The following is a 25,000-nucleotide window of genomic DNA, read 5'->3' as shown; positions in this document are numbered from 1 at the left end:
CGTAGTCATTTCGATTACAATTAGCATTTTTTTTTTTAAATTTTTCTTCCAGCCAGTCGCACGAAAATTTGTGTCCTTGAAATTTAAACTCGCAAGGCAATTCCATGGATTCCATATCCTTCTCCTCTAACGGTTTATCCGCTTTCCCGTAATAAGAAGCTTTGCTGAGTTAAACGCATTAAACGCACGCTTCAGGAACTTTCATAACCCAATCTCAAACATATTCTAATGAACAAATGGCATCTTCTACAAAACCAGCCCTTACTAACAGAATTCTTTAAAACCCTCCCCTAGCTAATTTCATATAGAAAAGGGGGCTCTTTGAAAGATGTACTTGTTACAGCAAAGCTCTGAGGTCTTTGAAAGTCTTATCTTGACCACTCAATAAGAGTCGTGTTTGGCCTGTCTACACCTTAAAACACAATTACAGGTTTTCTTAATAAAGAGCTTTAAATGTAAAAGACTTGTTGTGGTGTATTATATGCCCTCTATTGCACTTTTTTTTTTCAACCTCCCATAAGCGGACACTTACCCTTGGTCTCGAGGGTTATCCGCTTACGGGAGGCTCGACTGAGTTAAGTCGGGACAATATACCCAGTGTTACACGAGGTACTTAGTTGGTAATGGGCGGTTTCCACCTGACGTCATCGCCGCCATGTTGGTGGAAGAAAACAGGGGTTGGTTGAAAACGTCCTATTTGTCAGGCGTTTCAAAATTTGGAAAGCAGCCTTCAAATTGAAAATTATAAATACGTTTCGTATTGTCGGTTTATCAAGATAACCCATCGTTCATTCAGTGAATGAGGTGAGTGAGATTCGCGGGACTTTACAAGGTCTCGTAATACACGGACGTACAATGAAGTGCTTGCATCTTTATGTTTGCTTTTAGAAGATTATCGTCTCATCAGGACCTTTGTCTCCGCGGGAACCGAAAAGCACTGTATCGGGCAAAAGTTACACCGAATAATCCTGAGGGAATGAGAGTTGTCGTAAAGGTAAGACAGACCATTTTGTTGCACAAGAATTACAGTAAAAAAACGAGAGTAGGTCGCTCTTCTTACAAATATAGAGCAGTACAGTGTAATGATAATCGTATTTTTACAGCAACAAGGAAGTGAGACCGAAAGAAAAAGTAGAGCTGTAGTCAAAGGTATTTGCGTCTCACCGAAATCGGTTCTTCTTCTTCTCCATTGTCATCCCCTTTTTCCACACGTTGCAATTTAACAGTAGGTTTTACGTATGTCAGACAAATTGTTCGTCGAATAACTTTCAAACCACATGCACCCCAAGCTTAGTGTGAGGGAAGCCAACATGGCCGAAAAAAATATAAGGATTTGTTTGGGAAACACGATAAAAGGCTTAAGAAGATAATTATATGAAAAAATTTTCATTTAAAAAGCCTTACTTTATTGCCATTGTGAGTAGTTTGCTTCCCGTTTTGCTTATTTTGCAGATCCAATACAATTTGAGCCATTTAATTTTCAATTTCTCGATTGTCCACCATATTACATGTGTATAAACTTCCAAGGCTGCGCACTGCATTCTTGGGAGCCCACCAAAATGTGCCAAATATTCTCAGATAAAATGATCCCATGGTCACAACTTTACATCAGAATCAATTGACAAAGATTGAATTTTCATTTCAACCCACCATCAATTACAACACTTAGGCCCACCATTATTGGCTTGATGCGAAAGCGTTGTTAATTAATAAATGTAGATTTAGATGTAGATCAATGCAATAGCAGTCTTGCGAGTGACCTCAGGCGGTAGTTTATTGACTCGATTGCAAGAAAACATCTTCCGAAAGATGTGCTTGACGCTCAAGTGCCCTCAACTGTTGGAGAACAAACTGAGCCCCACCGGGATAGTGGACCATAGGGACTGTTTTCCCTCAGATGCTAATAATTAATAAGCACTTAATGACTGGCCCCAAGGGAAACACTGAGTTTTGTTTCCCTGAGACCCTCAATGTTCCCCGAGGCGAAGCTGAGGGAAACATTGAGGTCGAGGGGAAACAAAACTCACTGTTTCCCGAGGGGCCAGTCATTAAGTGTTTTGTTATAACTCCCAACTCAAAATAGAACAATACACAGATAAAAATTATTTGCTTGACGTCGGCTGGCGTACAGATTTGCCGCCGTTTCAAAGGTGCACGACCTGATCACGTTTGAGTCGAAAGTTCAAGTTGTTGTTGCCCTAGGGCGTCATGAATTTTTGTTAGCCCTAGGGATTCATTAAGTTTTGACCAATGACACGTGACACATTCTCCTCCAATCAGAAAACGTATTTGAGTTGGGAGGTATAACAAATTTTATTGGCTTCAGTGTTCTTCAAATTAGTTCTGCTAACTGTGCATGTCACCTTGCAAAAGCTTCTATGTGATAAAACACTTGGCTACAATAGCTTAGCGTTCTCAAAGAAAGGAAGCTATTTACAGTGACTTAAAATTGTTAAATAACTGTCAGTGAACAGAGGGTGCATAACTATAAGCACCAACAATGATTCTTGTTGCTCTCGTTTGTAGCTTTAAAACACGATCTAGATAATGTTTATCACAGTTTGGTCAGATAACACTTATATCCATCCAAATGATGGAACAAGTTAATGTTGTGCTGTTAGCATAAAGATCAGTATTATCTTACAAGTTTATTAGTATTTACTAGTTAGACTCATTCATGGCAGGCTAGCTATACTAAATTTAACACACAATGTAGCCTTTCCTTAGTGAAATGAAAAACAGAAGGTGGAAGAACATTTAGTGTGACTGCATGCCAGGAATGGAATAAGCTAACCCTTCAAATGAGAAAAGCAGACTCTTTATGCAGTGTTTGAAATAAAAAAAATTAAAAAAAGAGTTTGTCCCTATTTCAAAAGCCGAGCAACTTAACCAATAAATTTGGTTGCCCTGATACATGCTTTGTGGTCCATTTGAAAATTGAATCACATGGTGTTGGAGCTTGTGTGCCCCATAGTTCCAAGTGTGCGCCTGGTATTTCCTTTTTGGAATTCTGGGTTTAAGTCTTAGCATTTTCAAAATTAAAGGGAGTCTTTGATCTCCATCACAAGCTACATGTGAATTTTCCTATCTGACAATTTTTTGTAAAAGCCACTGGGCCCATATAATTATATTCAAAACATGGAAAAATGCTCAACTTTGGCAAATTAAAAATTGTTTACTTCAAATTACTATCAGACACTGACAACAGAAAACCATTGAGAGAGTCTGGTGCTGCTTATGTAATACATTTTCTTTTCTTTTTTTTTTTTGGCTGCATTGCCCGTTGTTGTTGTTGTTTTTGGACAACCAACCTTTTCATTTTACCAAAAAGTAGTCGCCCAGTAAATCTTCTAGTCGTCTGGGATGATCGGGCTGCTGCTAATTTCAAGCACTGCTCTCAGGACTTTTAAAATTTCTCTTTGGAACAGGATTTTTAAAGATCAGCAATAATTTTAAAATCATGTTTCATTGTAAATGAGGGCAGCTTTTTCAAGACCGAGGTCACACTTTTTCGCTATACGGACCTACCCTTAGCTGGTAAATAACTTATTAATTTTTTTCCTCTCTGAAATCACTTTTTTAATTGTTGACTTGCATTACGCTTGATAGCGGATGTAGTATTAAAGCGATATACAAACTGAACATTTCAAAAAGAAATTTTTTTTTTAAAGTTCTATTTCCAAACCTCTCGTTTAATGGAAAGTAACTTCTGTATGTAAACGGATTCGGTGTTAAAAAAAAAAAATGGAAATGTAAGGACATCACACAAGCTCATGCAACCACTGTAAGCGAGCTGGATGAGAAAATTACGCCCGTTTTCCGAACCAATCATTGCAGGATTTGTTGAATTCCACCTGCTCATGCACTGAGAAAAAATAATAGTTACGATCGCGAACAGCCAACTATGTACAAATTCCTATTAACTAATAAAAGGGGCATGAAGATGAGTTATAATACATCTAAGAATTCAATATTCTCCTCAGTGTGTACACTATAATTGCTTTCATTCTGGTTTGGCCTCTTAGCCATCTTTCAATGCTTTAATTTTAAGTTTGCCAACACAAAGGAGGCGTGACTGTGGTTGCACGACTGAGTCAGTGAACTCATGTCGGGAAACCCAGAGGAAGATAAAAAAATTGTTGTTGACAATCTATGGTCCACTAAAAACAAGGAACAAGACCAATATTCTCTGATCGGTCCGGATTTTGCAATATATGGGCCACTAAGATGGACCGGTCATGAAGCAGTGTATATGGATTGCCAAACTGTTTCCATTTTCTGTTTTCATTTTCTCGGACATAAAAAGAAACGTGCAAGAAATGTTTTTCATTTAGTCATGTCGGTCGGAGTTCCAGTACGAATTTTACTTTCCAGAACCGTTAGCAGAATAAAACAAAGAGGAAAGACTCAAGGAATAGAAAACCCTGTGCAAGAGAGAGAATGTGATAAAAACCTTGTGGAACTACTAGCTTGTTCAGTCTGTACTGGGGAAACCAATCAGAATTCTCCTTTTCATCTCGGACCAGTTTGCCTACATAATAAAAGTGAATTAATAACTACTTATCTCGATTTTGAGGTTGGAAAAAGGAATGGCCTATCACTGAAAATGATTTAACTTTGAATGAAATGCTCAAAGAAGGCATTGGATTTGAACCTTTTCCTTGCGATATACATGTAGCTCCAAACTACTTCACAAGTTCAGGCAATAATTATGAAAAAAGATCTGGGAACTCTGATAAATCAGAGGCTGGTGAGGATACTGTGATCTTTATGGAAACCTTTTGAAGAATTTTCCTTTAGAGGAACTTTGACAAGGAAAAAAGTGCTTCCCTGTTAAATAATTAAATATGTAAATTTAAAACTATAAAAAATATAAAATTCGGTACTCTGGGCGCAATTAAAAACTTAAAAGTGGGATATTTCGTTCGGATCCACCGAAATTCGTCAGCCGCAATGCAAATTTGAATGTTAAGAACGCTTAATATATAATGGTCTCGAGGGCGCTAAGATGGTGTCATACAATCACAAAATAAACACATTCGCATCTTGTTACTTTTTCAGCATTGAATTGTGTCTCACGATAAACTCTTTCTTAAAATTGAAAAGGATGTGTTAAAGTGAGAAATTCGTTCTCATTTACTTTTAATTCGGTGACAAGTTGTGACATGGTCGAAGGGAAAGATTATTGTTTTTCATTTCAATTTGCTTCGGCTTTCATCGAGCGGTTTTACAAAGACTACGGCAAATAAAGCATCATTTTAAAGATTGAATCAACGAACGAGGCAACACACAGATTTGAAGGAAGTGTTGGTTTAATTATCCTCATTTTAACTTGTTTCAATCTGTCAAATTCTTACCTGAGATTTAAAAATTATCGCATTACCCGCACCTTCCTATTACCCGCAGCAACTGCGGTTTACTGGAAAATTAACGCATTACCCGCGGGTAATCGGCCGGAAATTACGGTAGATGCTGGCTAATTCAAAGCCGTTGTCTCTGCTCAAAGACGGCTTACGTAATCTTATCTCAATTGCCTCCCTTATGTGGCGTTTGAATGTGTTATTCTCCGTGGCAAGAACTTTTGTTTTGCTGGAATCCACTGAATGACCTGTGAGCTTGCGATGTTCATGAATAGCTGACGAATTTATATTCCTAGAAAGATGTTCGGTGGCTCCGAACGAAACATCCCACTTTTTAAGTTTTTAATTGCGCTCTGAGTACCGAAATTTATACATTTTCTTATCGTTTTAAATCATGATTCCAGAGGAGGAAAACTGTATTTTTTTCTTCTAAATATGTAAATATTTTTCTCACCTTTTTCATGGTATTTCGTGTGATATCAAGCTTGTGATGCAAACATTATTTACCAAAGTTAGAAGGCATTAATATATTTTCTCTTTAATCTACATTTATCTGTCCAGTGGCCACTTATAGATTTTATTCGTCAGTGGGGAGCCTCTCGGGCCTTAAAGGGTTAACAACCTCTAGTTTTACTCAAAAACATTAATACCACAGAACACTGACCAGATTTTAGTTGCTTATTAACTTTTGACTGCTGTTTAGCTGGAGCATGTTATCCACATCATAACGTGCCATGCCAGGGAAAGAAATTTATTACTCTTATGACTTTTGCGTGACCATAAATGGAAAGGTTCCTTGTGGGTGCAACATAGTAAATCACTAAGTGACTTAAAGTCTGTGAAGGATGACTTTCAAGTCTGCATTCTATCCCTATGATAATTATTATGTACATGTAAGGGTCTCAAAGCATCATTTACTGTTTTAGCACCATTAGAGCAGGCCGGTGTAGATTCGTTAATTATGTCCTTTGCAGGTTACTTACTGTAAGTTACTCCTTTAAAGAATCGATGCTCAAACATTGCTATGAGATATTAAAACTTAATGTTGAATTCCTTGTTGTCTCAGTAATAGGTCCTGTGTAATCTTCTTGATCACTGTGGGTATGGATTATTTATTTCTACCTCAAAAAATGCAAAGTTAAAGCAGAGTGAACGCTAAACAAGGTATGGAATGTGTTTGTTGCATTATGAATGTGATTCATCAGAACACATTGCACTTCTTTTGGATGGTTCACATTTCACCGATGTATGAATGAAAAGTCTGCCCCTGAAATGTTATATTAGAGTCTTTTTTAAGTGTGCTTAAAAAGACGCCAAACACTGGAAGCCATCCGTTGAATTCATAAATCAAGCAGTCCTTTGTTCAACTCATTCACACCTAAAGTGCCTCCAATTTGCAAGTATTTTATTTGGCGTTAGCCATGCAGAGTAAAAATAAATAATCCTCACTCCTAGGGGTCAGTTGGTTAAATCATAGTGAAATATATACAATGTATTTTTAACAGTAGCAGTATCATGTGCAATTTGATACTAATTATGGATTCAAGAGGTACACTAATTTCTTACAATGCTTTTCTTCTATTTGACGATGCTCCATTCCCTCCTACATGTACATATTTGCACCCAGTGGGTGCTACACTTTCCAAATGCCCTTGCTACGGATTTTTGATCTCTAATTAACCACACTCATGTTTTCTATGTTTATGTGTACAGTAGTCAACAGTGTGGGATATGGCAGCATGTGTTCCAGCTCCAGCTCCAGCTCCTTTGCCTCGTCAAAGGAGACGACCAACTATGCCCGTCTGTGCCGGCTTCTAGTGGATGTGGGAACCCAGGCCCTGAGAGACACCTTTGACACAATACACCCTCCAGCTACTCTTCCCAAGGTTTTGTCATTAGCTCACCGTACATTGCTGTTTCTGAAAAAGAAAGTTTTGAATCCCACACAATGGGGAAAGCTTTACCCAACTCATCCTTCATCTGTGTCATCAGCCAGCTTTGACATTACACTTCTGATGGTCCTGCTGAGAAATATATGCAGTCTCACTCCTCCTGCCAGTACTGGAAGTTGGGACAAGCTTCCTCTCCCTGGTGATAACAGTCGTGAGGCAAACATAGTGAGGATCAAGTATTACAGAAACCAAGTTTATGCTCATGCAAGCCAAGCTTCTGTTGATGATGCAACATTCAATATGTTATGGCAGGATATAAGTAATGCCCTACTTGGCCTTGGATCTGGAGCAACTTATTCCAGTTCAATCAGCTGCTTGAAGACTGAGTGCATGGATCCTGTTGTTGAGGAGCATTATCAAAAGTTGCTGAAGGAGTGGAAGATAGATGAAGAGAATACAAAGGAAAAGCTTGAAAATTTAGAAGGTATGCCTGACCTTAAAAATGAGTGAGATATCCAATTGACCTCATGGTTGTGGATGGCTTTCTTTAAGTGTGGTTTCCAGTGGTTTATGGTTGGACTGCACAATTGCATTGCTTCTTTCAAATACCGGTATGTACCGCCACTGGTCAAATTTCTCACACACATAGACTATGAAAATGAGTTTGTTTTCTGCTTGTGCATAGTGACAGTTTGAGTCATCTCATCAGAACTGAAAGGCATTGGGTGCTTTTGATGCAAGGGGGTTGCACCTGAAGTCCAGTTTGAAAAGCATCACACTGAATTACTGCTGGTTTAGTCACACCGTAGGGGCTAGCATAAGTGCACATACAATAATAATTTCTTGACACAGGCCACAGCTGCAGTATGGGCAGATACCCAACACTGGTTAGCCTTTTTTTAGTTGTCGTCTATCAGACAAAGTTAAATATAGCTATGAGTGTCATTCTAAGGAGGGAATGAATGAAGGGAAGGGGTCAATATTAAGCCAAACCAGTAAAAACCCAATGCCAATCTCCTTATTGACTCATTTATCTTGATTTTCGTTTGACTCCAGAAATGCTAAAGCAGTGGAAGTCAAATGAAGACAGCACCAAGGACATGATTGGAGAAGTACAAGGTGTGTTGATTAATTGAATAGAACAAGTACCATTCATGTACATTGTGATTTATAGTAATGGCTGAAGAACTAGAAATCTTGATAGTGCATCTACCTGATTGACTAGTATTGTTTTGCTTAAAGCACAATAATAAAATCTGTATGTTTAGTTTGCATTTTTGAGCATTAAAATAGAATTTATGTTTCTATGTTTTTGGCAGCAAGTCATATTTTGAGGTCTCCCATCTAGATACTAACCCTGCCAGACCCCTAGGGATTACCGGTAACTTCAATGAACTTAATTTTGTCGTGGAAACCATTAGATACTCAGAGCACACGCTTTAACAGTTAACAGTTACGCACTACCACACGTACGCACAGTGTATCTAATTTTTAGTTGTCTTCTATCAGACAGAGTTAAATATAGCTACATGTTTATTAGTGTCATTCTAAGGAAAGGATGGGGTCAATATTAAACCAAACCAGTAAAAACCCAATCTCAATCTCTTTATTGACTCATTTATCTTGCTTTTTGTTTGACTCCAGAAATACTAAAGCAGTGGAAGTCAGATGAAGACAGCACCAAAGACATGATTGTTGAAGTACAAGGTGTGTTGAACAAGCACCAAGCGACATTGTGATTTATAGTAATGGCTGAAGAACTAGAAATCTTGATAGTGCATCTACCTGACTTATGATTGACTAGTAGCATTTGGAATAAAAAAACCTAAAATAAGATGAATAATGTATTCATATTAGTTAAGATGGAAAAAACACAAATGAAAAGGAAGAAATTCTAACCCTCCCATCACTCCAAAAGAGGCTTGTACATGCATAAGTGTCTGTTAAAAACTCCTCTATTTTCCATTGACTGTGATCTGAAAATGCCGGAAATGGCATCGTAGAGGCACATACAGGTACATACTCAACTTAGAACTTTTGCCATTTTAGCATCATTGGCTCTGAACCCCCTACTAAGGTCACGCCTTGGCCCTCATGGGAGTGGCTACTCCACTTCTAAAACCTTCCTTTTTTACTCGTGGATATATCCACGAGTTTTGGTGAGGTTCTTTATGTAAATGTGTCACTCCTGCGTAACCGGAAGTTCGATCTTATTAGCCAATCAGGATGGATATAGAAAGCTGTGACTTCCTGTTCGCGAGGTTGTGCGCCGCCATTGCTGTATGTCGCTTTTAAACTTAAGTGTTTGAGCACATTTCGCTGCATTTAGAAGCGAGAAACGGAAGAATTAAAGAAATGGCTTTCTTCGAAGGTGAAGCAAAATATTCTGAACAAGTACGGATTGGTGCAATTAATTGTGCACCGCCTTTCACTGACCAACGTGAAGACTTTAATACATGTCATGTAGAAATGGAATCGACAGACACATGGTGAGAAGACAGTGCCTGTTGATCCATCCCCTAAGCTCACGGGGGATAAATAATTCCATGTGGAAGGTGACTGCCATTGTTTGAGACAAGGTAATTAGAAAGTGTATGGTGCATTATTTAAATAAGGACGTACCGAGCTCGTCTGAGTTGAGAAAGTGTTTATCTCTTGCTTTTGGAAAATATTATATCTCTATACCTAGACCGCAACTCAGACGTAACAATCTTCGAGAGTAGGATATTCTAATCGTCATTTTTAGTCGGGCGACCGACTCTATTTCTTCGCAAATGTCCGTCACGTGCAATGGGCAATACCGCAGATATGAAGTGAAGGCTCAATGTTCATTCCGCTTCGTTTTCATTTCTCCTCATGCTCAGTGATGGTAGGCATACATTACAGGTATCTCATTGAGTACAAAGTATATGCAAACTATGACTAGCAATGACAGAAGTACATTAAGGAACTTTACTCGAAATTTTGACGCTGGCGGGTGGAAGCTGATATTTCTGATATTTGATAATCAGCATAACATTACGACAACAAGAAAGCCGTCACTTACCGAAGCGAAGATGCAAGTACCTTCTTTAATTTTGTGACTGTCATGATCATTATTTCATATATTTTGTACAATGTATCAAGTGGATTATCAGTTCTATCAATTTCTCTTTGTACTGCATTAGTTTTCTGTGTAATCATGTACGTTCGCATGTTGTAATACGATTGCGTTACCAACACGAACAATGTTGAATGTCCTGCGAAAATGTGATGTATTAGGGGAGGCAAATACATCATCAACATGATGGCGTAGTGAAAATAAAATACAGAGAGGAATTGAGATCTCGTTATGCTAAATTTGTGTATTGTAATCATAACCGTGTTGTACGTGAATGCCATGTGTCAAGATGTCGTGATCGCGAACCAAGGAGGATTCCTGTGAAGAAGCTGAAACGTCTGTCGCAGAAAAGCAGAAAACTGAGGGTATTTGTGTGGAAAAAGATTCTTAAGATCACTCCTTTGTCGTCAAAACTTCATGTTAACATCAGTTGGAGGCTGAGTAGTCAAATGAAAAGAAGGCGAATAATTGGCTGTCTCGGTTCTTTTGAAAAAGTGATCGAGGAAAAAGCCATCTTTTATTCGACGAAAATTTCGTCAAACACTACGTTTGACTTGCTTTGGAAAATACACTGGAACACGAAAACGCGTAAATCTGAAGAAATATCAAGTGTTGTACACATGCTGTGGACCAATGAGTTTGTACAAGAATGGTGATCATAGATGATGCTGTGCTAAAATAAATCCATGTAATGACATAGAAACAAATCCTGGGCCTCCAATGAATAATATTGATCCAATCTTGACAGTAGAGGCACCATATAGTCAAGGTGATATTACAGTTTTTGGTGCGAATGCTGGGCAACAATGCATTGCTACGAGTTTGCATGCTTTGATTTATAATAATATCAAAGGAATTAATACATGTAATGACCTGGTACAGGTTATGGAAATGGGTTATGAATTGCATTCTACTCTGTCACAAAGTACAGGGAAGGTGTATTTAATGCAAACAGAATTACCAGCTGTGATTGCTATGTCTGAGAAAAATTACCAGCTTAATTATAGTTAAAGCTACACAGGTAATCTACATAACACTGATTCAATTATTGAGGGATATCAGTACAGTATACCTATAGACAGTGCATTTGAATCACTCTTGTCACAAAATTATTCTTCATTTATTCTGACAATAGGATGTATTGTTGTTAGTATCTATCATACTGATAATGGAGGTTATAAGATTTTTGATTCTCATGCAAGAGATGAATATGGTAGAAGCCATCCCCAAGGTACATGTGTACTATTAGAAGTACCATCCATTAAGGACTTAGTACAGTATTTCCAGGCTATACACTCACTCGGTGACAATTATGAACTCAGAGGGCTGCATATTAGTACATATGAAATAACTGCAGAGAACAGTGTTCGAGGACAATGCAACTGCACGTGTAAACAATGCTGTGCTGTGGGGCTTTATGCAATGTGTTACTAAACAGCAAAGTCTTGCAGTTATTGGAAATCCGAAACGTTATGTTGCATAGCTTACCAAGGAAACAAATTCTATCGTCACCTGAGCATTAACAGACACCTCACAAGTGCAGATTTACCCAAGAGTCTTGATATTTGTGAAGTTGATGGTAGTAATGGTAATGAATTTATAAAGTGCATTTTCTATTGGCATATTCAAATGCGCTTTACAAGCAAGTGATCTGTGGGTGAGATCGGACATCAAGTCAGCAATGTTTTCATGACGAAATGCATGTTGCTTTTGCCAGTGTGATTACAAATTTCGTGACCTTTCTTTGAGACATGCACATCTTTCCATGTATTACACATCTTTTTGTAGAACTACTACACAACGCTCATGATCCTTAGCAGCACACGTGTGGCCACAGCCCGACTTACGATCCTAGATCGTCTTGTTATCGTATTAAAAAGACTTGTATTTTTATTGTGTATTCAAGATCGATCTGCTACTACGCATTCGACAAAATGAGAATTATTGTCTATCAAGAGAAAAGCTATTGATATCAGGAGACATTGACTCAAACCCAGGCCCTGTTGCTCATGGAACGAGTACACATACAGCACATACAATACTGAGAAATCCTTCTATAGCACTGTTGCAGGCTCGATTAGCTCAAAAAGGATTGAAGCTCTAGAATGTACCAGATGGTTCATGCTTCTTTTCTTCTGTTGCCCACCAGTTATACAATGATCCTTCCTATCACATGAATTTGCATGCTGCTGGCGTTGAATCCATCAGGAACAACCATCAAAAATTAATATTGGACCCATCATTACAGAGCAATTGTGCGTTTGTTGTCGCAGCAGCATACAATGGTGTGATGCACTTATTGTGCAAGCAGTTTGCAATGTATTAAATGTTACTATACATATAAATGAATCCATTGAGGGGTGGGCACCAGTAACTGTTATCAGTCCTATAATCAGACAACGGGGAACTACTGTGAACATTGGACATCTAGATGGAAGACACTATGTTTCAGCACTTCAGTTAGATTATTATAATGACAGTATTTCAGGTTATGAAATCAGCGGTGGTACCAATGTCAGCAATTATTCAGAGCCTGGTAATAATCGATTAATTAACGATGGTCAAAAATGATGTGAGTGTCAGTAATAATTTCTACAAAGCAGTGGCAAAAAAGAGCTTATTTGAGAGAATCTATCAAGCGGAAGAGTTCAGGGACTTGAAGAGTTCAGGGAAAAGAAAAACAATGCAAAACGCCAAAACAGATCTGAAACTATTAAAGCAGAAAGGGAATAGGAAAAGAAAAGCAATCCAGAATATATCAGAGACCTAAACAGAAAAGCACAAAACCATTTAAGGAAAGCTATACAGAGCTCAACGCTAAACCAAACTGAAATTCGTCAAGGTCAAGACTTTATTAGACATTCCATGTCAAAAGTGATTCAGTCTTTTTCGTGATAAGATAACACATGGCCTTGAATATATATGCACTTGCTGTGATCAGTTATGGTTCAGATCATCTGTTTCTAAGGGTAACAGTATTAAATATAGTGATAAATATTCGCAAGGTTTGTTGGAGGAATGTATACAGTGTGTTGCCCAGTTTCCGGCCAAAAAAAGGTAAACTCGGTTATTTTTGATGGGATTTTAACTCTTCGTCCACCGAAGCGATCCGTTGGAAAAAAACGAACATCTCCGCTATCAACTGATGGTTTAGGCGGGCTTTTTGGTTGAGAAACGAGCGAACAAGAAGGGATTTTGTTCAGGTGAGTAAAATCTTACCGGCTAATTTTTGGCCTTTTCACTGCACAGCGAAGCTACCGTACGTAAATAAATAACTCGTTTAATAGGAAATAGTTCACGGAGCTTGATAATTATTTGAAAGAATTTACATTGAAGATGGAAGTAATTAAGGGACCTGTCATCATAAGCTAGAACTTAGCTGTTTGCGAACGTCAGAAGTCTAAATCCTAGCTAAGATTTTCGCATACTACGCCAGTTTCCGGCCACTGATCTGCACTCACAGATAGATTGTTTAAAACTTATTTGAATTAATGAAATTTTATGACTTACTACTTGAGAAATTAATGAAATGTACATAGCTTGAGCAAGCATGGCGTAATGAGGTACATATTAACTCAGATGTGCTGTGTTAATTGCCCGTGCCTCTTCCCATCGCGCGGGCTTTGTCAAGGTTATACCCTACCCATAGTTAGCAGCTATCTATGCCCTACCATACACCCGTGAGTAACCATTTTGCTCTAATCCCATAAAGTACAGTCACTAAGTCACATCGAGATAGCCTTGGAAGTCCGTTTAGTCGAGCGGATTGAATGAAATTTCTGCTTTCTATTGATGGCCGGAAACTGGACTCGCTGGCCGGAAACTGGGCAACTTACTAGTTTTGCAAAAAATGGCACAATTTCTTAAGTAATTGAGGTGGGCAGCCGATCTCCGTATATTTTAAAGGTAAGTAAATTAACTGTCTCTTGTAGAAAAATGAGAAAGTTTCCGTGCATAAACAAGAAGTTAGGGCGATTACAAACTAAAGTGGCCGGAAACTGGGCAACACACTGTAACTGGCACAAAAAGTCTTAATATTACTAAATGGATCTTCTCTACTTGCTAAACCTGATGACATTAACAATATGACCTGGCAACAAAAATCACACCTTATTCAAAATTACCTTGTCATCTGTGAAACGAACTTTGAACAAAGGTACAGCTCTTTGAATGTGTTAAAGAGTAATCTTATGCCTATTGGAGAAATGGTATACTTATTTCACAGGGTTGAATTCCAGCAAAGGGGATTACCTCACATACATGCATTATTTTGGGAATCTAGTTGCACATGAGAGCCCACCGTGCTGTTACACAATTATCCAACTATCAATGCTAATGCATAAGGAAAACGTCAGCCTGCCAATTGTAAACAATCGCGGTAACTTTCATATCCACGAGTAACGACAGTGGCACTTTGATTACATATAATTTTATGTGACAGGGTTCATACAGTACTGCATTGTAATGAGAAGTATTGACGCTGGTATCACAAACTCGCAATTAGACTAAATAATTGTGTATTTTTTGGTCATTATTTTTAAGCTTTAAGTATTCTGTATTGGGGAAAGGGCAGTGCTGGAAATAATTTTTCTTTATTCAGAGGACATAATTATGTCCTTTCAAATCTTCCTTTTCATTTGGTCGGACATTTGACAAATTGGACCAGACATAATTTATTGACTGACAACACCTTGAAGAAGAGAACTCAAAATGTGCTGGTGAGATGTTTGGTCATTGTGTCCGATCATATGTGAAATTGGCCAGACATTTTCAAAATTTGGTCGAACAATGTCCGATGACCGACTGTTATTTCCAGCACTGAAGGGTGTATCATCACTGGAGTTTAGAGGGCGAGTTAAACAGTTACAAAAAAATGCTGGTCTGAATGGGAGTAACGCTTATGACCATCCCATAGTGCTGCAATTCTCTACCGTCTCAGCCATCTGAGATGTAGTATGAACTCTCAACTCACCAACTCCCGCTGAGGTGACTTGCAAGATCAGATGATTGAGCAGTGTAGGATAGACCCAGGGTCATGGGTTCGAGTCCAGCTCAGGACTGGAATTTTCTCAGGCAAAAAAAGGTTCAACTGCCATTGTCATCTTAAAACAAAGGAGCCCATGCATGTTGAAGTAGAGGCCTGTGTGTAAATCTTGCCACATGCTTCACTGTGAACATGTCAATGCCAAGCTAGTCTCTATCTCTGTTTTTATGAACATATTTCATGTCCAGTCCTCTTCATTCATCTTTGTTTTTGCTTTTTGTTCTTGGTAATTGAAGATTATATACAATGCCTTTCACCCCTGTTTGTACGTATTATTGTACCCTTTATGAGCATTTTGTTATTTTATTTTAGTGATTGGTTAATCAATGTGTTGATTCAATTTCATTAAGACATCCTGAAGAAACGTGAAACAGATGAGGGCAGCGGCAAAGACACTCTAAAAGAGACACATGGTGAGTTCATGCATTTTATTGACTTATTGAGTTAACTGAGATTAACTGAGAGGATCGAACAAGAACCATTTTCTTTTTTTCTTGCAAAAGGTTTTCCAAAAATCACTTAATAACTGTTTCTTTCACTCCCAAAGAAATGTCGAAACCTATGATGGACAAGCTCTGTGAGATGGAAGGTAGGTCGACATGTAAATGGCTTGTATTTTGTGAGTGAATGTGAGTGTTGTTATTGAACAATGACCGTGATACTTGGTCGGAGCAAAGTTCGACCGTTTTCAGATATTAATGCTCACTCAGCCACACACATGGTGTGGCAGAGAGTGGCTCAGTGTGCCCCGACCCCTACGGCTGCTAGATGATGATGATTGGCAAATTAAGGTGATTCCCTGGTTTTGCATTGCGCAACCCTACTGCGCATAATTTCTTGCGTCATTGGCACGCGCATTAGCTCCTGCACATTGATAAAATGGCGGATTTTCATTGATGCCAAGCTTAATCTGTCACGGAATCGCTATTTTCTCCTGAACGAGCACGGTGACCCCGCCTTTTTAATGGTGTTATGTACTCGTAATAGGTACATGGAAAATATTTAGGGAGAAAAAATGTTGGATGGTAGAATTTTGAAAGTTGTTGTATTTTATATATAAATGACGTAAAAACTGCATTTGGAGCCAGACACTGAGTGTGAGGTGACGTTGTAGCGGTCCAATTTGCTTACTTTTTTATTGGCAAGATTGAGCAATTTGAAATCACTTTACTGAAAGATTTTGGCCAGGACAAATAAGTAGGCTCAAGTTTTCAGTAATATTCAGTGTCTTTTGCTATATAACTGCAATTTTTCCGGTTGATCAAGTTTCGAACGCTCCTCGCGTAATTCGGTAAAAAAACACTTAAAATAAAGGGCATGCAGCGCGAAAACAAGGATGCTGACCCATCTTTGTAATGCATTTTTTTAATGTCCTGTGCATAAATATCAATTGTGCCAAGTTTGACAGAAATCTGGATAGTACGTCATTTTCAAGGAAATTACCTCAACAGAAAAATCGAACCTAATTTAAGAACCAAGCTCATCAGATTATCCTGAATTCCCTAAACGAAAACCTAACTAACAATTCAACACAAACACCTTTCCCACGTGTGTTCCATACCCAAGCGTGCATAGGTCAGTCAAAAACTAATACCACCCAATTGGCTTCCTGAACAGAAACAATAGGACAACAGTATATTGGTGCGACACGTGACAATGTGTCAACATCTTCTATCCAATTGCTAAGGTAGAAATTCCTCCTCGGTTGTTTAAAGACCCTAAGTGGTGGTCCAGCCAGAGTTAACCGCACAACCTTCTTTGCGCAAGTCCGATGCACAACTAACTGAGGCAAATAATCAACTGGGTGTTGTTGACACTTTTTGCCCCTTTTTTGCAAGACTGTTTGTGCATTTTTTATTACGTAGAATGAAATACATGTAGCGCGACACGATTTATAGTAATGGCTGAAGAACTAGAAATCTTGATAGTGCATCTACCTGACTTATGATTGACTAGTAGCATTCAGAGAGTTTCTCCAATGTTTCTCCTTTCCCATTCGTTTCCTTCAATCTTTCTGGGTTTAGTATTTTATGTATTACGTCCTGGAAAACAAAACACAGCTCAGTTAACAGTTATGGTATAAAGCACTGTGCCAAGTTACTGCATTACCACATGTACGCAGTGCATACCTATTTTTTTAGTCGTCTTCTATGAGACAGAGTTGAATATAGCTGTTAGTGTCATTCTAAGGAAAGGATGGGGTCAATATTAAACCAAACCAGTAAAAACCCAATCTCAATCTCTTTATTGACTCATTTATCTTGCTTTTTGTTTGACTCCAGAAATACTAAAGCAGTGGAAGTCAGATGAAGACAGCACCAAGGACATGATTGGAGAAGTACAAGGTGTGTTGATTAATTGAATAGAACAAGTACCATTCATGTACATTGTGATTTATAGTAATGGCTGAGTTATGATTGTACCTGAGTTATGATTGACTAGTAGCGTTCAGAATCAAAAAACCTAAATTAAGATGAATAATAATTTATATTCATAATAATTAAGATGGAAAAAACACAAACGAAAAGGAAGAGATTCGTTTACTCGGCAAACATTATTTCAGTAACCTCTTGAACTAAGTAAATGAAAGGTAAACAGCTGTTATCAATGAAGTGTGTTCTTTGTGTTCAAAACACATTAAACTATTAATTATTTTTCACTGTTTTTGCACCAGTACAATTAAAATTGTACCAGTTCAAAAACAAATTGCTCCAAAGTTAAAATTGAAATACAACATAGACGACTCGTCACACAAAATGTGTTGAATTCCTGCCTCTCAATGAGCACCATTGGAGGAACGACCAGGCAACCTCGCCTTGTTTTTGCTTTATCTCTGCTGACCAAAGGCATTGCTCTGACTTTCTTAACTGCGAATTGTCAACAATTATTTGTTGTGCTATGTACACGATAAATATATTTGCCACATAAAATGGTCACTTAAAAATTGACAGTAATTCGGGGACAAGCGAAGTGATTTCACACTATATTTAAGAATTCTTCCTTATTTTTTTCGGTTATTCTGAATGGGAAGTGATATTTTGATCACTTTTTGTATCACTGCAAACAGGATTTGTATTTTTTTGTTACGCTTAGTCATTAATTTTAGATCAGTGTTTATTTTTGTGCTGTTCTGCATGTAAGCTTATGGCATGGGGAAAGTTGAAAAAAGTTATTTCAAGGATATGTTTCATTCTCGTTAGATATACTGTAAACAATAAACAAATTGTTTGGAAAACTCACTCGTTCGTTGCGCTCACTCGTTTGTTTTCCAAATTACAGGCTGCATGAGTACAGTATGTTTGGAATCCTACTGCTACCGAGTTTGTGTGCCCTAGTTGGCACTGGAGTACTGACTTTGACCTTGGAAGGCAGCCTGTGTATTTTATACCGACGGCTACATGTATTATTAATTTTGTGGGTTTTGAAATTTGTATCTCACATTTCTCTGCTAATGAGGCACTTCCTGGAGGATTTCCATACACAATGACATACCAGCAGTGGGGTTCAACACCTTTGCATCCTGAGGAAAGAAAGGCCCAGGCTATTGTTACAACTGTGATAGGGGATCAAATGGTCCCATTTATAATTATTCTAACTCACATGCGACTTGCAGCTTCATGGCTCTTTCTATCTAGCTCAGTGGCAAAATCCATCCACAACCTGGGCCTGATTCTACTGACGCGCAGGAGGTTCCAGTAAGATCTGCAATTTATCGTCATGTCCGGACACCAACAGCCCGTGGGATTGATTTGTCAGCTGTCATAAATGTTCGTTCCAATTGTGTGAAAAATCAACGATTAAGAAATTCTTTCCATTCCATTCTAGTTAGCTTGTGTACCGGTAATAGGCGACGCATTACGCAAACCAATCGTTTACGTGTGCTGGAGAACCTTCTTTTGGTCTGTTGCGTCAACAATAGTGCTGGAATAAAGAGTGTGATCTGTTTGCGCCTTTTGATCTCAATGTTAGATCCGAAATGGCGATGAAATGGTTCACTGTGGATAATGATATTGTGGTTTTTTGCACGATGATAACTACAATGTAGTGAACATGAGTACCCTGAGTGCTACTGGATATAGATTCCTTGACAATCCAAGAGCTGTGGGGAGGTGTGGGGGTGTTGGTGTACTATTCAAGGATAAGCTTTGGATGAACAAAATTATCATCTGTGAGACACGTGCGACTTTTGAACTCATGGAAGTGCGGTTTCTATCGGCCACCTTCGACTTGCGCACTGTTTACAGAGATATCTCACAGCTGCTAGATACCACTCTACTTGAGCACCTAGGCCCTATAATTTTCATTGGTTATATCAACTTTAATGTTGATGATGCAAATGACTATTACGCTACACGGTTTGCTAATATCCTAGGAGCTGCTGATCTTAAACAGCATGTTATAGGCAAGGATGGCCACACCCTTGACCTTGTTATCGCTAGATCGGATGACTCTCTTGTACAAGAATTAATATAAGGATTTGCGATCCTGCTATTTCAGATCATCGAGCTATCCATTGGGGTCTACTCCTGGAGAAACCTAGCTATGTTTGCTTAGAAAACTGTTCATTTCCGTAGACTGCGGTCTGTTGATAAGAATACTTTCTCAGAAGAACTCGTGGAGTCTTCATTGTTTAACCAGACTCCTTCAGATTGAAAAATCTTGTTACACTATACAATAGCGTCTTGCTATCACTGATTAATAAACGCACCCCTCTGAATCTAAGTGTTTAACCATCAGACCGTCTGCTTCATGGTATAAGCCTGAAGTGACAGAGGAGAAAAGAAAGAGACGGCACCTTGAAAGGAATTATTGCTTTCTCCTGGTCTACTGATCGATCGTGAAAACTATGTGTACCAGTGTAGCATCGTCAACAACCTTATTGATTCTTTAAAGTCATTCTACTATACTTCTATTATCTAGGCTCACTCTAATGATCAAAAGGTCCTATTCAAGACTGTGAAAAAATAACTTTAGAAGAAGACATGCAGATGTTATCCTTCTGCCCTGAGCAATGATGTGTTGGCCAACCGTTTTGCTTACTTTTTCTTTGAGAAAACGTCTACCATACGTCGAGACCTGCAAACTACAATAGATTACCATGAGTTGACCAGACACCATATCCTGCTGAAACATGCTTTGCTGAACTCTGTATTTTTGAAGCAGTTGCTCATGAGTAGGTGAAAGCTTTTACTTCTAAAGCGATCTCAAATCATGCAGCCTTGTGCCATTACCATCTCACATCTTAACGGATGCTTCGGCACACTTCCTGTTATAACCAGTATTGTAAATTTGTTGCTTGCAACTGGCATTATGCCTGAGTCCTTGAAGCTGGCAGAGCTCTAAAGAAGCCTGATGCAGATCATGAGGAGTATGCGAGTTTTCATCCCACATTAAATATGCCGATGGTGTCTAAATTTGCTAAAAAGGCTGTCGGCCGCTGACCAGTTCACTCCGCATGTTTTGATACATCATCTGGACGAGTCTTTTCAGTCCGCTTATAAGTTCTTTCGCTGGACTGAAACAGTCTTGGTCAAGGTTCAGAATGATGGCCTGTGCCTTTTGCTTCTTGACCCATCTGCAGCATTTGACTCTGTGGAACATTCCATTCTGCTTTTTAGACTATCCAATAGCTTCGGTTTTAAGGGTATAGTGGTAGATTGGGAAAGATCTAGTTGATATACCCACCACGAGTCCCCTAGGTTAAACTCTCATTTTACAGATTAAGTCTAAGTGCCCATTTCAGGGACTAGGTCTAAACTTTCATTTATCTTATTGCTTTAGCAATATTTAGTTCCAGAAACTGATTTAGAATGGTCATTGTTTTAGAGTTATGGTTGGTGTGTATATCCATGAGATCCTTGCCGGTAGGTTGGTCTCATTCCTACAGTGTATCTCACATCTTGTAAGCAGTACGTCCGTGTACTGGATCATGGTGTGTCTTAAGGTTCAATCTTGGGGCCCTTACTTTACTTAGTTTACACCTCTCAATTGGCAATATCATCAAGCGTCATGGACTTCAGTACCATCTCTATGCCGATGATAATAATATTAATAATCATAACAATAGACCGTTTATTTAACCACATTGCAGCTTGAAACTGAATTACTGGGTTACAATACAATTGAAAAAAATAATAATATTTATATATATAAAATATATCGTGCTGTAATATAATTATACAAGTCGGTACCTAACTATCATACGCAAATGTAAAGAAAGAGCTTGAGCGTTGTGTGGGACAGAAGCTCCTGTCTCCATATAATATCTTATTTGTGGGGGAGTTTCTCCAGCTATATCTACTTACAGTTCTCTTCTTGGGAAGTAAGAAATTAATTGGGTGGTTGATTAGGGAGACCCCTGCCATATAGTCCCTACAAAGCTACTCCGTCCTGTCTGCCAGGTGACTAAACTTTGAAAAGCTAAGTGCATTTTCATTACTGAGAGATGGAAACGCGCCCTCTTCTGGATAGATTCAAGTTTTCTTGACAGAAATTCAGGGCTATCTTGCCATACTTGTACAGCATATTTTAAGATAGGTCGTATAGTTGTTAAGTACACCTTCAAGATTGAATCACTAGCTACACCTACTCTCCTAAGAATGTTGCGGGAATAGAGGCGCTTAGAGACCTTCTTAGAAATGTACTCAATGTGGTGAGTCCACTTAAGATCGTCACTTATAATAACACCGAGAAGTTTATAAGTATTGACCCGTTCCACTATGTTCTTACCGATAACAATTGGTCTTAAGGAGAAATTAAAATTATGCATAAACTTAATTAACATTTCTTTGCACTTTTTTGGGTTCAACTTCGTGTGATGCTCGGCCGAGAACTGATGGATGCCCCTGACAGCGTGGTTCAATAGGCTTATACCGTTCCTTGGCAAGATTTCTAATGCTGTTGTGTCGTCCACAAACGTTATCCCTAGTTGCCAGTTTCACAGAAGGTTGTTGGTCATGACCGCACACAAAATGAGGCCAAATTTCGTTCCTTGTGGGATGCCTCCGTTAGGTGATTTTCAATTAGACAGGGAATTTCCAATTCTAACAACTTGCAATCGATTGGCAAGGAATTCCTTGATCCAGTTAATCAGCACTGGGTCAATACCAGAGCATACCAGTTCCCCAAGGAGTATATTGTGGTAGATCAAGTGGAAACCTATTGAGAAATCTGCATAAAACATTCGAGCACTGCAGTCCCCCTTGTCCGTTGCCTCATGGATTGCTTGGAGGAGGTAAATCAAAGCATCTTTTGATGAGTGATCTTCCCTTGCATACATGTACTCCCGTGGGTCGAGCTTGTCCGGTATTTGTGAGACAAGTCTACTGCGAGCAAAACCCTCCATAACCTTGGCAAGGGTGCAAGTCAGAGAAATTGGTCTTAAGTCCGACTGGATTTCATTTAGAGGGGAGACCTTGGGTAGTGGATTGATAATGAAGCGCTTTAGTTAATCTGGTACATAGCCCTCTACTAGAGAATGGTTGTAAATGCTCATGATGTGCAAGGCAAGCTCAGGCGCAAATTCGTTAACAACCCTGTATGGTAGCATATCAGCCTTAAGAGCTTTGTCGACATTCAGACTAGCCAAGGATTCTTGAACCTCCTTCAAACTTACAAGCTTACAAACTTACAAACTTACAAACTTACTTGCTGGATAATCGGCTCAGGCGCGAAGAGAGGTGCAAAGCCAGCTATCAGACTAATCAAGTGGTCATTCACTCTATTAGCCAAAATGGAACCATTCTTGCTGAATATCTTGTCCAATCAGTGACTTGATTTGTTTCCACCGCTTTTTCAAATCCGTATGTTGAAGTCACTGACTTTGTGATGGTAATATTGATACTTAGCAGACTTAATCTCATGCTGGACCTTGTTCCTTAGAAGCTTGTATGATGGAGAGTCCTTCCCGTCACGAGTGAATGGGACTTGTCGCTTTTCAATTAGCATCTTAATTTTCTTTGTTGTCCATGGCCTATCTGTTGCGTGGACTTTTAATGTTTTCCAGGGGAGGTAAGTGTCTACTGCAGTCTGTATCTCCGTGATAAAGATGTCAAATTTTTCCTTTCATGATTCGGCTACAAGAACAGATGACCAGTCCTTGTTTGTTAGCCAACGCCCAAAGGTACGCCGCGCACTCTTTCTCTGATCTCGTACTTTCACCTTCGGTTTCTGGCGTCCAGAGGTGTTACAAGTTATTGGACTTGCGAGGACTGTGAAGTGGTCACTCTTTGCAATCTTTGGTAATTGTGAGAATTGGAAGATAGATGGCCTATTTGTGAGAACCCAATCAAGAATAACAGTCTCTAATTTTGAAGTTGACCATTTGCTTTAGATTATTGGGCTGAGTCAAGTCTTTAAGGCCAAGGCCTGTTGCAGTTGGATTAAAATCGCAAGTAATAAACACCAGAGAATTGGGGTGAGCCATCAGTAATGAGGCCAAGTTAGATCGAATTGTCATTGCAAAGAACCTCATATTCGGGTTGGCCATTAGCAGTAGAATGGTATGCAACGCATAGAATTATTGACGAGATAGATCTTAGCAGGCTATGAGGTCTTAAATGAAGCCATAACGATTCCATGTCGTGTTCCTTACACTTCTCTAATTGGGTGCAGGTGATAGTGTGTTTTAAAAAAACATACTCCACCACCGGAAGTAGATGTGCGATCGTTCCTGAAAAGATTGAAACCAGGAATAGCAACAGCAGAGTCCGGGGTTTGCGCAGACAGCCATGTCTCAGTAAAACATATTGCATCAATACTGTTACATTCGACAACATATTGCAGTTCATAAACCCTATTACTGAGAGATCTTAAGTTGGAAGATAAGTTTACTGGAACTCTGTAGGAACTATATGTCTCCTTTAGGACTGATTCATCAGGTGATCTTCAGATAGCGAAGTCTTAAGTTGAGACTTGCGTTCAAGTTAGAAATACTGACATTTGGATGCTGTATATGGTTTAAAACTGAACCAGGAAAAATCTAAGCTGCTTGTCTTAACCTTGATGTTTCGTGCTTCGTCTGAACTTGATGCTATTTGGGTTGTTGATGTACATGTCAAACCAGAGTCTAGTGCTAGGAACATAGGGGAACTCTTCGATACATATCTTCCATTAAATGACCATGTTACTAAGCTGTGTAAGGCTGCTCAAATCCAACTAAGAAACAGTAAGATTGTTAAATTTATCTCTATGGATTCTGCAGAAATATTAATTCATGCTTTGGTCAGCTGACTCTCTGCTTTCTGGACTGCTGGCCTATCAGATACCTAAGTTACAAGTTTTACAGAACACTGCTGCTTCCATTATATCATTAACTAGAAAGTACAATCATATAAAACAGGTACTTAAGAGTCTTCACTGGCTGCCTGTCAATTATCAGATTATTTTCAAGATTCTTCTATTAGTCTTCAAAGTTCTTAATAACATGGTGCCATCCTATTTCCATGATGGTCTCCACTACAGAACCTACTCAAGATCACTCAGGTCAACCTCCTCCTTATGCAGGTGGACCGCAAGTAAACCAAATCATATGGTGATCTTGCCTTTTCTATTGCAGGCCCACAGCTTTGGAATGAGCTCCCTTTACTCATTAGGTTGTCTGATA

The 25,000-nt window shown here is 38.8% G+C and overlaps 1 protein-coding gene across 4 annotated transcripts in view; it reads left to right on the top strand.

Moving 5' to 3' along the window:
- The first annotated feature begins 628 nt into the window (after positions 1 to 628).
- LOC138051524 (NLR family CARD domain-containing protein 3-like) overlaps positions 629 to 25,000 on the top strand; it is a 34,677-nt gene continuing 10,305 nt past the window's right edge. For 2 of the 4 annotated variants that reach the window (XM_068897749.1, XM_068897746.1), the window contains exons 1-6: positions 6,657 to 7,736; positions 8,309 to 8,371; positions 8,897 to 8,959; positions 15,747 to 15,809; positions 15,944 to 15,985; positions 17,679 to 17,741. In XM_068897749.1, coding sequence (XP_068753850.1) covers positions 7,049 to 7,736; positions 8,309 to 8,371; positions 8,897 to 8,959; positions 15,747 to 15,809; positions 15,944 to 15,985; positions 17,679 to 17,741 — 982 coding nt within the window. In that variant the 5' untranslated portion in view covers positions 6,657 to 7,048. Of the gene's footprint in view, positions 805 to 888; positions 995 to 6,426; positions 6,525 to 6,656; positions 7,737 to 8,308; positions 8,372 to 8,896; positions 8,960 to 15,746; positions 15,810 to 15,943; positions 15,986 to 17,678; positions 17,742 to 25,000 lie in introns of those variants that run through there. The other 2 variants (XM_068897747.1, XM_068897748.1) reach the window with 2 other exon arrangements.

This window comes from Montipora capricornis, chromosome 6, assembly GCF_036669925.1.
Source record: "Montipora capricornis isolate CH-2021 chromosome 6, ASM3666992v2, whole genome shotgun sequence".
NCBI lineage: Eukaryota > Metazoa > Cnidaria > Anthozoa > Scleractinia > Acroporidae > Montipora > Montipora capricornis.
Note: the sequence above shows the minus strand (reverse complement) of the source record. Positions and strands in the feature narration are given on the sequence as shown.